At 32.6% G+C, this 14,305-nt stretch overlaps 1 protein-coding gene across 7 annotated transcripts in view; it reads left to right on the top strand.

The window, feature by feature from the left end:
* LOC130443604 (caskin-1) overlaps nucleotides 1-14,305 on the top strand; it is a 153,545-nt gene that overhangs the window by 99,427 nt on the left and 39,813 nt on the right. Inside the window, exon 1 of one of the 7 annotated variants that reach the window (XM_056778362.1) lies at nucleotides 8,763-9,321. The exons of the other annotated variants lie outside the window; for them this stretch is intronic. Coding sequence (XP_056634340.1) covers nucleotides 9,252-9,321 — 70 coding nt within the window. The 5' untranslated portion in view covers nucleotides 8,763-9,251. Of the gene's footprint in view, nucleotides 1-8,762; nucleotides 9,322-14,305 lie in introns of those variants that run through there. 7 annotated transcript variants of the gene reach the window in all.

The raw sequence follows: 14,305 nt of genomic DNA, 5'->3' as shown, positions 1-14,305 counted from the left end.
TTTGTTGAAAATTTAAAGTACGCAATTTTTAATTATTTTGAAACTAATACCAATATGCACTCATTCTTAGAAATAACAATTTTTTCTATCAATTTTTGTTCAATATTTTATATAATATGAACATTTTCTAATTTTGAAAAATCTTAGATGTTGCTGATGGTTGTCTTAATGATAATAATTATTCAAAAGCTCGTATGTTTTCGCTAGTCTGGGACTAGGAGATCAAATTTTCGGATTCGACACAGGTAGTGTGCGCTAGATGCACGAATTATTTTCTAAATTTGCCTGTGCGCTCGATGCACTCCACCCCAATACTCAGAATTACACTGTCTGAAGCGCTTTTTGATAACAAGTTACTCAGAGACTGAAGGTAAAGTAACATACTTTCAGTCTCTGAAGATGAATACTTGCTTATCGAAACAGTGTATAAATAGTATAAACCAGATTCAGATCTATTGGTTACAAAATTATTTTTAAAATGACATACAAAGCATCTCACGCTAGTGACATCAATTTTCTCATCAGTAATTTTATTCTTATGCCAATTATTATTTTCCTTTTGATTTTATTATTGCTAAAACAGTATGTAAGTTTTTTTAAACTATAAATTATTTTATTAGAGGACGTGCATTTGTACGGATGAGTGATGGTTGGCACTGCACGAGGACTGTAACAGATATTTTGTTTTTCAGATAATACCTGTGATTTCTCACAATTCGATAAAAAATTGTATTACACGAAATACAATAACAGCTTCACCCTCAGGCAAATAAAACAAAGCAGATACAGCAAAAAAACATCATTGCAACAAACACGTGAATTAATTCCAAGAGAACGTTCAAAACTATTTCATTAAGGCTGTTCAAAAAAAAACTGATATAATATATTTTTTGGACGTGTACATACTACGAAAATTCCATGAACTGTCTTATTTTTTGTACCAATTCTTGTTAAAATTCTCATTTTGTCAACTCATTTCTACCAAAGCTGAATTATTTATATAATGATGAAAATGTTGAAATTGAAATACTAATTGACCAAGGAAACAAGTAGGCCGCGCAACCATGATAGAACCCACAAATGAAATTCAATTTCTTTTTACGTTACGACTTTCATAGCGTTTCGAGATTTTTTTATTTTAAATTAACATAAATGTATTATTTTCATAATGAGCAAAAAAAATTACCTATAATATTCTCGCTTTTATGTGTTTTTGCGCCCACTTTGGATAGAAATCTTTTAAGATTTTCCTCGTCTTAATTCAATAATATTTGGTTACATTATAGTCTCTTCACGAAGCGCCGATAAAACAAGAAATCATAAGAAAAAGGAAAAATGAGAGAGAGAGAAATGCTTTATTTTCAAAAAATTTTACAATTTGTAGACAAAAGCTTGTAAAAACCAAAAAACAAACATAAAAATAACTAAATAAAGATACAAATAAAATAAAATTTCAATATACAGAATAAAATCACGTGACAATGAGTAGCAAAATTATAGGTAATAGTAATAGGAAATAATTAGTAAAGTCCATAGCAAAAATTAAACCAATATGCAGCATGCCCGAAATTAAATACTATTATTAGAATAGAGTAGAAGCCCTCGAATTTTTGCGGAATGCGGAAAAAGATTTATATCTATTTGATTTCAATTGGCAAGTGATTGTGCGCTTTTTTGCATTGTAAAATATTGAGCCCGTAACTAATTCTGAACGTGGAGTAGGTGGGTAAAGATCGTGCTCCATCTTGTCACCTACTGTCTTTCCCATACAACAAAGATTCACTCGACAAAATCCAAACCCGATCTATAGCTTCGCCGACGATAGCACACTGGTATCGTCGTTCAGATCAGTTCAGACCAATAAACTCAACTAACACCCAAATTCGTAGGTAGCAACAGATCACCACCATCAATAACGATTTCAGAAACATTCTGAAGTGAGGTGGGAACAATCTGATTGAGTTTCATGCAGCACAGACTCAGGCTGCTGTTTTTACAATGAAGGCTGGCACTGCAGCTCAGTATTTGGTGCTGTCTGGACATAAAATATTATTATCATCACAAATTCGCTTGTTGGGTGTGGAGATTCGAAGCAATATATCCTGGCACAATCACGTGTTGGTATAAGCTAAAACAGCTTCACAAGGTCCAGATTCATCCACCTTTGGAGAATTGTTCTTACATTTGGAGTTGGCTCCCAATTATACCCTGAGGATGCTCGACTCGACTACAGAAGAGAGCAAGCAGAAACTTGGACAGCTTAGAGCATAAAAGAAAGGCCGCTGACCTGACTCTGTTTTACCGTTACCACCAAGGCAGATGTCCTCTCGAGGTGTCCAATATAATCCCACCTAGATGTGCAAGACCTACTCAACTAGCACACGTGGTTAATAAACACCGAGTTAGACTGCAGACGCGAGGAGGTCAATTTATCTTTACTCCTTGTACAGAAGAAGTACAAGCCTGTGATGTCTGATACCAAGGCACGTCTTTCCCGAACACTACAATCTAAAGAAATTCATGATCAATATCCACAGGCATCTCAACACGATCGGCTCCAGTCGAACTACTCGAGTGTAATAGATTTCACCCTCTGCTTGCTTTTCACATAACAAAGAACTTAATTCAACACGGCATGTCCATAGATTCCATCAGTGACACTTTGCATCCAACCAGAGTGTCCGTGGATTTCATTGTAGAAAAAGCTTATTTGTGGAAATTAGATTCAAGAAATCAAACCAAAGGCTGATTGTTGTGCTAGACAAATAACGGATCTCTCAAGAATTGACAAAAATTATATAAATATTTGTATATTAAAAGAATATATTAAACGGTAGTAAGACCCACCGCGACATATGCATGTGAGACATGGATATTAAAAAAGGCGGATGAAGCCATGTTGGAAAGATGGGAGAGGAAGATACTAAGAGGAATCTACGGAGGAGTACACACGAAGAGGGATGGAGGAGAAGAACTATTGAAGAATTGGAGGAACTTTATGGAGAAGATACAATAAGATCATTTATTAAGTGATGGAGAGTGATATGGTTGGGACATGTTGAGAGACTACATAGAAAACGGATGCCAAAATTAGTACTTCAAAGAAGACCAATAGGGAAAAAGAGAACGGGGCGACCAAGGAAGAGATGGTATGACTGTGTAATGGAAGACCTAAAAAATAATAATGTTCAGAATTGGAGAGAAAAAGCTGTGAACAGGAAGGGATGGAGGAATATTGTGTATAAAATGCAAAATAAAGAACTTTGATATATAATATATGAAACTATGTACTATTGCCATTCTTGCCCCAGGCCTACAAGGCCTATAGAGCATAATAAACGTGAGATATCAATACAAAACCTGGAATATATAAATATAAATAAATAATTTTTTTTAGGTGTATTTATTATATTTTTTTCTCTTGTAACTTGGACTTTTTTTATATGATTACGTAGTGATACGATCTTCTAGAGAGTCACTAAGTGTTTAAGCGTATTCTAAGACTAAACTCATCAGACTTGGATGGGCTATAAAATCAACATATACATTTAGAAAAACGAAAAATTTTATTAAAACACATTGTTTTCTGTAAAATCCCCTGTTCCTTTATACTAACACTACCCTAGTAACGTCGCGGCTTCGCCCGCGGTCTATTGAGCCTCGCGTAATATAGGGATAATTCAATGAGAAATAACATGTATTCTATGAATTAATTCAATTTGGAAGTGTTATAAAGAAAAGACACATTATCATTTAAAAATTGCACACATTTATTATACAGTGCTTTTCAGATAAAAGTATCCACCTTTAATAACTTTTGTAATACTGCTATTTAGAAAAAATCCAAAAACACGTCAATTTATGTTGCAAGCATTATGGCTTATTTAAGCTTACTGGAAAAGCCACCCCCTCACCCCTAGCAGCATCCCCTTTATTTTTTTTAATTACTTTTCATATTTTTTATGTAAAATTTGGATACTCCTCTGTGAGCTGATTTCAAAAATGTATAATACTTGTAGGTTAAGGTGGTTAGTTTATGAGATAAACAATTTTTCTTTTAAGAGCACAAATTTTACTTATTATTTACTTTCACCTTATTTGCCTGTACTAAAATGGGTTGTACAACAGTTCAAACACAGTTAATCTCTTTAACTGTGCTATTTATTATGAAGTTACAATAAGTGTTCAAAATGAGTACCATTCACTTCCATACAATGGTATAATCTATTTTGAAATGCCTCTCTGACATTGCTTAATACGGCTGGATTTAATTGTCGACATTCATTTTCTATCCTCTCTCGTAAATCATCCAGAGATTCTGGTTGGGTAGCATAAACTTTTGTTTTTAAATACCCCCATAAAAAGAAGTCTAGGGGTGTTAAATCCGGTGACCTAGGTGGCCACCATCATCTGCCCCCTTCTACCTTTCCAACGAGCGGGTAATGTTTCGTTTAAAAATTGTCGGACAGGCATAGCATAGTGTGGGGGAGCTCCGTCTTGTTGAAATACCAGTAAATCTTCGGAAAGGTTATCATCATTTTCTATTATTGTTGTAATACGTGGGTCAACCCCTTCCCTGAGTAACTCAAGATATGATTCACCATTTAAATTTCCGTTGATGAAGAAAGGTCCGACAATGTGGTCACCTAGGATACCACACCAAACGTTTAACTTTTGGGGATGTTGTGTATGGAATTCACGCGTAGTATGTGGATCACTTTCAGCCCAATATCTACAATTATGCCTACTTACTAAGCCATTTAATGACCATGAGCATTCATCAGAAAAGCAAATATTGTTTAACAATTGTGGATTGTTATTGATAATTTGCGTCATTGATTCGCAAAACTCTAGACGACGATCAAAATCATCTTCATTCAACTCGTGCACCAACTTAACTTTGTATGGGTGGTACTTGAATTTATGTAGAACTCGGAAAACTGTAGAAGATGAAACACCGATCGCTCTACTTATTGTTGACAACGATTGGGGTTGTTGAGCCTCTAAGCTGACTTGCCCTAAAATTGCCACTTGGATTGCTTCGTTATTTACGAGTCCCTCTCGCTTATGCACTTTATTGCAAACAGACCCTGTTGTGGTAAATTTCTCCATCAGTTGAATTACATACTTATGAGTTGCATATCTTCCGTCATGTAATTCGTTAAATATTCTAGCAGCAGCTCTTGCACAATTATTATTTTGGTAGTATAAACCTACAATTTCAATTCTTTCTTGCAAAGAGTAAACCATTTCAGAGAAACAAAATAAGTAATGTATCAAATTACACTATCAATAGTGACTACAAATTCTAGTTGACAATATCAAACTTTAATAAAAAGTAGAGTTTTTTGTTGTTTGGATTTTTTAAGTAGAATAAATAGCACATTTAAAAGGATTAAAGAGTTTGAACTGTTGTACAACCCATTTTAGTACAAATAAGGTGAAAGTAAATAATAAGTAAAATTTGTGCTCTTAAAAGAGAAATTGTTTATCTCATAAACTAACCACCTTAACCTACAAGTATTATACATTTTTGAAATCAGCTGAAAGAGGAGTATCCAAATTTTACATAAAAAATATGAAAAGTAATTTAAAAAAATAAAGGGGATGCTGCTGGGGGTGAGGGGGTGGCTTTTCCAGTAAGTTTAAATAAGCCATAATGCTTGCCCCTTCCAACATAAATTGACGTGTTTTTGGATTTTTTCTAAATAGCAGTATTACAAAAGTTATTAAAGGTGGATACTTTTATCTGAAAAGCACTGTATAATAAATGTGTGCAATTTTTAAATGATAATGTGTCTTTTCTTTATAACACTTCCAAATTGAATTAATTCATAGAATACATGATATTTCTCATTGAATTATCCCTATATCACGCGAGGTTCAATAAACCACGGGCGAAGCCGCGACGGGTATTACTAGGGTAGTGTTAGTATAAAGGAACAGGGGATTTTACAGAAAACAATGTTTTTTAATAAAATTTTACGTTTTTCTAAATGGGGGTTGGCTTTTCCAGTAAGTTTAAATAAGCCATAATGCTTGCCCCTTCCAACATAAATTGACGTGTTTTTGGATTTTTTCTAAATACCAGTATTACAAAAGTTATTAAAGGTGGATACTTTTATCTGAAAAGCACTGTATATATGATAAACAATATAACAAATACTTACCTACATATATTTCATTAACATAAAAATATTGAATAAATGATTTATTATTAAAGTAACAATGATTACAAAAACGCAAAACAAAATATTGTATCATATATAATTTATGTCAATACTTCTCTGTAAACAACATTAGTTGTTTCGCTATCTTTTGCTAAAATAACTAAACTTGACGGAGAACTTACTCGTGCAGGGTACATAAAATTCACCATGGGAGAAACAGTTCTATCTCAAGACGGAGAAATTAGTTTTTAGATATTCACAACGGGACCCATTTCTAAAAAATAATCGTTTTTCGTCATGAATAATAGCTAAATATATGGTTCCGTAATAAAAATTTTTGTTCAACTCTTTGAACTCTTTCCAAGTCGAATTTTGAAAATCGCAGAAATTGGTTTTTAGGTATTTGTACGGAGAATGCTTTAGTGAAGAAACGAAGTCGATATCTAAAAAAAAACGAAAAATTCGAATTTGCAAACTTACCCCGTTTTACCCCTTTAAAATAGAAATTTTGCAAAATCCTTTCTTAGCGCACTTCTACACACCGTTACAAACATACCCTCAAAATTTCAAGTCTCTATATTTAATAGCCTTGGCTGGGCGTTGATGAGTAAATGAATCCGTCAGTCAGTCAGGACATCCTCTTTTATATATATATATAATAAACCTCACGATAGATGTCTTATTTCTTAGAAATCCATTTGATATAATATTTAATGAGCATATCTTTATAATTACCATTTACATAATTTTTAGAACCAATTTTAAATTAAGATTTCTCTAAATGCACTTTCCGATAATAGATGATTTTTTAGAAATCTATTAACATCAGTTTCGTGAAACCGATTGACAAGACTGAAGATTAGAGATATCTCTTGAAATGTAGGTTTGTAGAACCGATTCGTCATGGGAGAATTGCTTTAAATTTTTAATAAACAACTTCGAGAAGGAAGTGGATTGGCGACCTTGGCAGGTTACCGACAACAACGTTTTGCTTTCGACTTATAATAATTTTGATTTTGTTTCTTGACATATATGTTGAAATTAGTTATAGTAAGGCTTAGTATTTGAGAAAGTACATAATTGTTAAAAATGATATATGAAGTTGAGTGAAAATTATCTTTGTGAAATAAATTGATTTTTTTGATATAAACTCCGCCAAAAAATGTTTCGCATCACTATGATTTCTGATTATTATAATGAAATTTAATAACTGTTATTATTTATATGAATGTTTTCACATAGTTCTTAACCGTTTTCTGTTTTTAAATTAATAACAGTTACTCTTTCCAATACTATTATTATTTTATCGATAATTTCTGAATTAGAATACTTTTATGGGCAGTTACAGCAGCCAAATGTTAAAAATTTTGCGTCCGGCTTTAGAGATGGTCCGCAAGCACGGAACATTTGTTTAAACTAACTAAAATGGGTAAAAGCTTCACTGCCCAGACTATAGGCTTAAGAACCTGGAGCTCTAATCACATCACGACAACGCCGTGACCAAATCCTCCGAGTAATTTTGATCAAAATTTTCCCACTCCATCATTCCCACATCTTGCAGTGGTTAAAGGTTAGCTGGTATCAAATCTGTGGATCTCACCCTAATCTTAATAGGGTTTAACTCCGGGCTGTATGCAGACCACTCTAAAACAACAATATTTACCTCTTGAAGGTACTAGTATGCTATTATAGGTACTTGGGGACGTGCGTTATCATACATTAACACAAAGTAATTGCCTATAAAAAGGCGTAAAGACAACATGTGACTCTAAAATTTCTATAAAGTATCTATGATCAGTTAACGATCATTTATATGATAGTAGTAATTCTGTGTGAGCCTTTGAAGATATTCTACCCCAAAATTTGTTGAAGGTGTTATGTTGCAAGGAAAATACCTCTAACCATTTCTTCTATAAACGATATTCTTTAGAGTTGGAGTAAATAAACAAAATCTGAAATCGCTCGTGAAAAGTACAGTACCCCAATTCTGAACATTCCAGTTCTCGGCAAATCTTAAACTAGCTGCACGCTGTTCCCTGGTAAGTTGAGGAACAGTGACAGCTACGGCTCTGACTACAGAATTTTATAAAACATTTCTTGCGGTTTCAGAAGGTACTCTTACATTTCATGGATTAGCTAAATCTTATTGAAGCTGACTTGCCGTTTCATGCATGTCTTCTTCGTAAAGCTTGCGCTCTAAAAATCTATTGCCTGCAGGTGGAATTACCGATGGCCGACCCTGCACTGGCCTTATTTCATGTTCTTTGGTCTGTCGATATCTCGCAATTATCTCAGTCACAGTTGACTGATTAATTTCCAGGGTATTGGCAACGTACCTTTGAAGGCACCCGTCTTTAATAAGAGCATTTAGTCTAACAATTTGTTTCCTTGTTAAATTTCAAATTCTGTTTACGTGCTTTTCCACATTAATTTAAAATATCTAATAAAACAGTAACTGTGTACTATCGATTTGTGCCGAAAAAAAAACTGGTAAGAAGCAAAATCCAATTAACATGTCTCAAATTTTTTATGAAAATTATACTAATCGATATTTATTTTACCTCTGTTTCTGTATTTTTGTTAGTTTCTATTAGTGCAACAAGAATAAAATTCGTAACAAATAAGGTTATTTTGTGTGATAGACGGATTTCGGCCAATTTTTCTAAAATTGAAAGTCTTGATGGGTACGAAACCCCAAAACCCCCCAACCACGTTGTCAAAAGTGCCCCTGAAGTGTTCGAAGGTACCCTGGGAGAAGATGAATTGATTTTGGTCAATTGTTCTTGGCACAATGATAGATCAAGATGCAACACCAGATTTTCCTCACCTCATATTAGAAAACTTAGAGAACGTAAAACATAAATAATGACATCAAAATTTTTGCTTACCAATTATTATTTTTTTGTTACTTTTTACCTGGGAAGTTTTTTGTCAATTCACTCTTTAAACTGACATAACCTCGTACTCTAATTTTAAAGTGAGTTAGCTATAATTGAGTTTGTGTCCTTCACAAAGTAGTTGTGTTGTGATCAGTTAAAAAATTTCATAAGTTCATAGACCAGACGACCTTTCTTAAAATTAATGGGACGCACGATATCTTTAAGGTATTTAAAATACCATCTATTTTATAACAAAGCTGAACGGCCTAAAGGTAAGTAAGTCATTAAAAAAGCATTTTGAGTAGACTAAGAGGGAAATTAAAATTATCTATCACATCAGTAAAATTTCATATTACGTGGAAGAGAAAAGGCAGGTCCAGACTATATATACACGTATATTAATTTCTATATAAAATTGATGCTATTGCATATAAAAACTGGATAGTTTTGATAATTAATTTAAATATTGTTTTATTATTATATGTTATTATATATTTTTACATTGATAGAAATAAGCTCTGTAATGACAATTCTTTTGATAGTTATTTGGAATAGTAAAGTTACCACTTCATATATTCAAAGTGTTTTATCTTTTTAGCTTTGAAAAATTGGTACTATCAAATCAGAAAATAATGTATGTACATAGTCCTGGTTCACCTACATACAGGGTCCTTCACGACGAGCTGAATCCATATGTATACGGGAAAGTACTGCGACTAGTGTTCTGAAAATTTGCTTGCATGGGTTATACCGGAAGTGGACCCAAACTTCGTTATTTTAAACGGAATGTTATAGTTTTTATTACATTTTTGAAATCTACGCAAAATTTCAATATAACTTTATATGAGGCATCGTATGCCAAAAGTCCAGCATTTTTTAATTATTTCACATTTTTGAAATTTTTGGATACATGCAGCCCTCCACTAAAAAAAATTATATTTCTAATAACGAAGTTACTCTAATGAAAAGGCAACATTTATAGCTCATACATAATGATTGTCCTGCTCATTTTAGACGATAATATGTCAAAAACCTATTTGATTCGATAATTAAACGAGAACTACTCAATTCACCTACTAAATAAAACTGATTTGAATCCACACGATTTTTGTTTGCTCAAAAATTTTTGTATATATATATATATATAATGCATAGAAGTTGTATTAGTTATTGATGGAATTTGATCCCCTGGAAAGTATAAGGAATTGTATCTATATCCGAATTTTTTCACCTCCTAGGTCTAGGGCTAAGTGTGCTTACAGCTTCCTCGGACAATGTACGGCGCATTGGTTTGGTTAGGTTAAGTGAGGCAAGTTAAGTTATGTTTGTATCTTTGAATACCTTGAATGAATTTCTACATCGAACCCTCCAGAAAACTGGGTATATCATCCCTTTTCCCCAACAAAAACTTGCATATCTCCGATTGTAGTCATTTTCACCGAATCAAATTTGGTCAATAACTTCCTTATTCCATTTACATTTTTTATGAGAAATTTCATCAGGATCAGAGGTAGATGGTATACTGAAGTCTTAAGAGATCTTGAGGCTTTTCTTTTCCCTGTCGAAAGTGTATTAATTTCACAATATTGTAAGAAAAATTCTAGAAAAGGATCAAATTTTCTAGAAATCTATAAAAGTCTAACTAATAGAATGACTCAAAATTGTTTGCTATCATCAGAACTTATATTCCGGGTTCCTTTTGTTCGCCCTAACTCGTTCTACCTCCAAACTCTTTATTCTGAAGGGATTTTTAACTCAATATTCGTTTGTTTTTTCTTCTTTCCTTCCTATACGAGTCCATTGTGATATTATTTTAGCAGCCTCAATAAAATACCTTCCGTAATGTTTTATACAAGTCCTCTCTATAGCTTTTTGTATATATTACAAAAAAAGTGAGACCTAGTGCATTCGAAATCATCAGAACTAGCCTTCTGCTTTCCTTTTCTTAATAACTTTCCCCTAACTCGACCTATCTCCAAACTCTTTATCCCGAAAGTTATTTTCCTCAATATTCTGTTCTGTTTCTTCTTATACGACTCCATTATGATCTGTTTTTCTAACTAAGCTTTTGATTGAATACCTCCTCTGGATATAGTCGTATTGGTTTATATCATGTCCCCTTTCAATCTATTTCTATGTATCACGAAATCAATAATCACGAGGTTGAAAAACGTGAGATTCAGTGCATATTAATAGCGATGCATAAACCGATATGTTAATAATTATAAGATGCCGTACTTCTAATAGATTTTTCTTACGACAGTACTCATGGATATCGATGTAGAGGCGCCAAAACTGTCGTCTACTGGACCATATCATTCTCCAATGCCTTTCACCATTACGTTATATTATTATGAAAACAAAAGAATATCTTGTGATCAAGAACACAGAACCGGCCTTCAGAAGTTTTCAATTTCCATTCAAAGAATCATCCATAAGTTTTATGGCTTTTTAAATATATTTTCAGATTTTCGATTTTCTCTCCCTTTTGTTTGATTTTTAGTTAAATCCTACAAATGTTGAAAGTGACTCATATTATAGAACAATTTATAGACGAATCAAATTAGAATTTTACTATGTACCAAAAAGCTGGTTTTAATACTGACTTAATTTTCGAATACCAAAAAAAATTATTAAAAAAGTGGTTACCAACAAAAACTGTAAACAAATTTACAAAACATTTTTCTTTTACTCATTCTCCAAACACTATAAATTTAAGGTACTACTATTAAAAGTGGTATCAGATGAGGATTTCTTTTTGATGTCATAAATTGTACTGCGAAACCCTGCTAAAACCACAGGCATAAAGAAAAAACTGTGAAAATTCACATTATCATCAGGGAGATATGAAAGCGGATTTTTATAAGGGGTTATAGTAGAATTCGTTAAATTTTTGGCTACGTTCACAAAGTAATTATTGAGGTTATCAGGTGAAGATTAAGAAGCCTTATTTCTTAGATCATTCACATGGACCATGTTTCTTTAGAAACATTACGGGAATTGGCCAGTGTCCTATTATTATAAATATCCTTGGAGGCTTTTATTTTCTTATAATAGATGTTTCTGTATAGTTTTACGTAATTTTGGAAAAAAACATTGCTGAGAATCTCCTTAGGAGAGATAAAAATCGCATGTTCTGACAATTTTAATAGCCCTACGTATATTGGTAGTGACTCAGGATTCATGGGGAGAGTAGAAAGATTACGAAATATCAAAGAAACCCGGGAGTGACTAAAATAGAAGATAAAGATATTTGGCAGCTAGAATCATCCAACATCCCAAACATCCCCAGGATTCGAAAAATGTAAAAAATTGATTACTTTTACGTTTTTCGAATCCTTTTATATTCAAAAAACATGCTCAAAAATTTCATAGCGAAATTCGAAATGACATAATGAAACAATAAGCATTTCCCAGTGCTACTGCGACAGAAAAGATTTTAAGCTTAAGGGACTAGTCCGGTTATAATTTTCAAAAAATTTTAAAACTTTATTACCAAAAAATAATAAACCAAAGATTTTATATGGAATTATAATAAAGAAAACGAGAAAAAAATTCATAACTTAAACTTTAGTTCTTTAGAACCCTTGTGTTTGGAGTTTACTCTCTAGAAATAGAAGAACTTCGAAATTGAGATATTTACAGAGTTTCTTCATAACTCCTGACGATTTTTTTATTTTTTTTAGGATATACTCTATTTAGATCGTAGTTCTAAAGAAGCAGCTTTAATATCAAGATTTTGGTGTTCTATAGCTGTCTCAAAATAACTTCTAGTACTACCAATCAAGCCAACTTCCACACTAGTGTCAAAACGTTTTTATATATCAATAATTTATTCCGAAAGAATCGATTGTTCATCGCGCAGCCGAAACAAATAAAGCTACAATCATGAAATTTGGACAGTAAGCTCCCATTAAGACAGAATTTTTGGATTTTTAACCCGTGAGGGGTTAAATAAGGGACAGAAATTAGTATGAGAATCCGTCAATTTTGTGTTTAGGCTGAAAATTCTATATCTGTAGTTAATCTACCAAAAATTATTAGACACCTATTTTCTTTAAAATTTTGAATATATAAACTAGGTTCTGGAATACAGGGCGAGTTAAGTTATTTTTGTATCTAACATTCCATTTAAGTTTGATGTCGATAATTTATAGATTCGATTTTTTTCTAAGACCCTATTATCCTAGAAGTATAGTCCAAAACCATCCAGAATCATTGCCTCCTGGGACCTTCATGTACTTCTTGTTTAGCCTATCTATTTTAATTCTTATATTTTCTGTTGTAGGTGGGATTGCAGTATTATTGATAGTAGTGAAAATATTTGGTTTAGCTTCGTTATCAGGTCTTATTATCGAACATTTCATTCAAATTAAATCCATTAAGACCGTGTAAAAATGTAATAATCCTCTTAAACTCGAGTAGGAAATTGCATATTAAACTTTCTCTTTATATACAAGGTTGAACAAGTACCAGTAGTATTCCGTATTCGGTCATCTATTTCCAGTCCGGTTCTGATTTGTTGATAAACCGAAACGCTGTTATTCGCCCACCTGTTTGTAGTTGAATGGCGCCAAAGAGTTAAATGGTCAGATTTATTGCAACTACAATGAATATATTAATAGAACAAGATATATAGTTTTTTCTACAATTCATATATTGAACAAAACCTACGCATATTTTTTCTTTCAAAACATTACCATTAGCGAAACTGAAATTCAGCTGTAGATAAATAAATAACAGCAGTGCTGCCACATTTAGTTTCGTGGCCTTAGAGTGATCTACGTAAACTGTTTATAGCATTTGAGTTGGCATTTTAATTCTGAGGTAAATAATTCACTAACTAAAATGCACAAAAATAACTGAGATTCGACACTTATCAAAATAATATTTTTCAAGTAAACTGAACATCAAATTAAAAAGTCAGACTTGAAATATCACGTCATAAAAATTTTATTGCATTTTGGGCCCTGGTTTTATAGTCGGCTTCTTTGATTAGCTCTATATCTAAACAGTTGGGTTCTTTAATATCGTTTCCTTTCCACTGTTATTAATCATTGCCAGAAAAAAACTGTTACTGAAATTCTGAATATACCTAACATCCCGAAATATAACGATTTGATAATGGAAGAAAAGTGAGTTCAACTCAATTCATTGCCAATTTTTATTAGAAGTCTTAGAAGATTGCCATAGAATTAAAAATCTTTCCGACCCCAGTGTGTATAGCAAAGGTTAATAAGTTATTTGACGGTCAAA

Source organism: Diorhabda sublineata, chromosome 4 (assembly GCF_026230105.1).
Source record: "Diorhabda sublineata isolate icDioSubl1.1 chromosome 4, icDioSubl1.1, whole genome shotgun sequence".
NCBI lineage: Eukaryota > Metazoa > Arthropoda > Insecta > Coleoptera > Chrysomelidae > Diorhabda > Diorhabda sublineata.
This window is presented reverse-complemented; position numbering and strand designations above follow the sequence as displayed.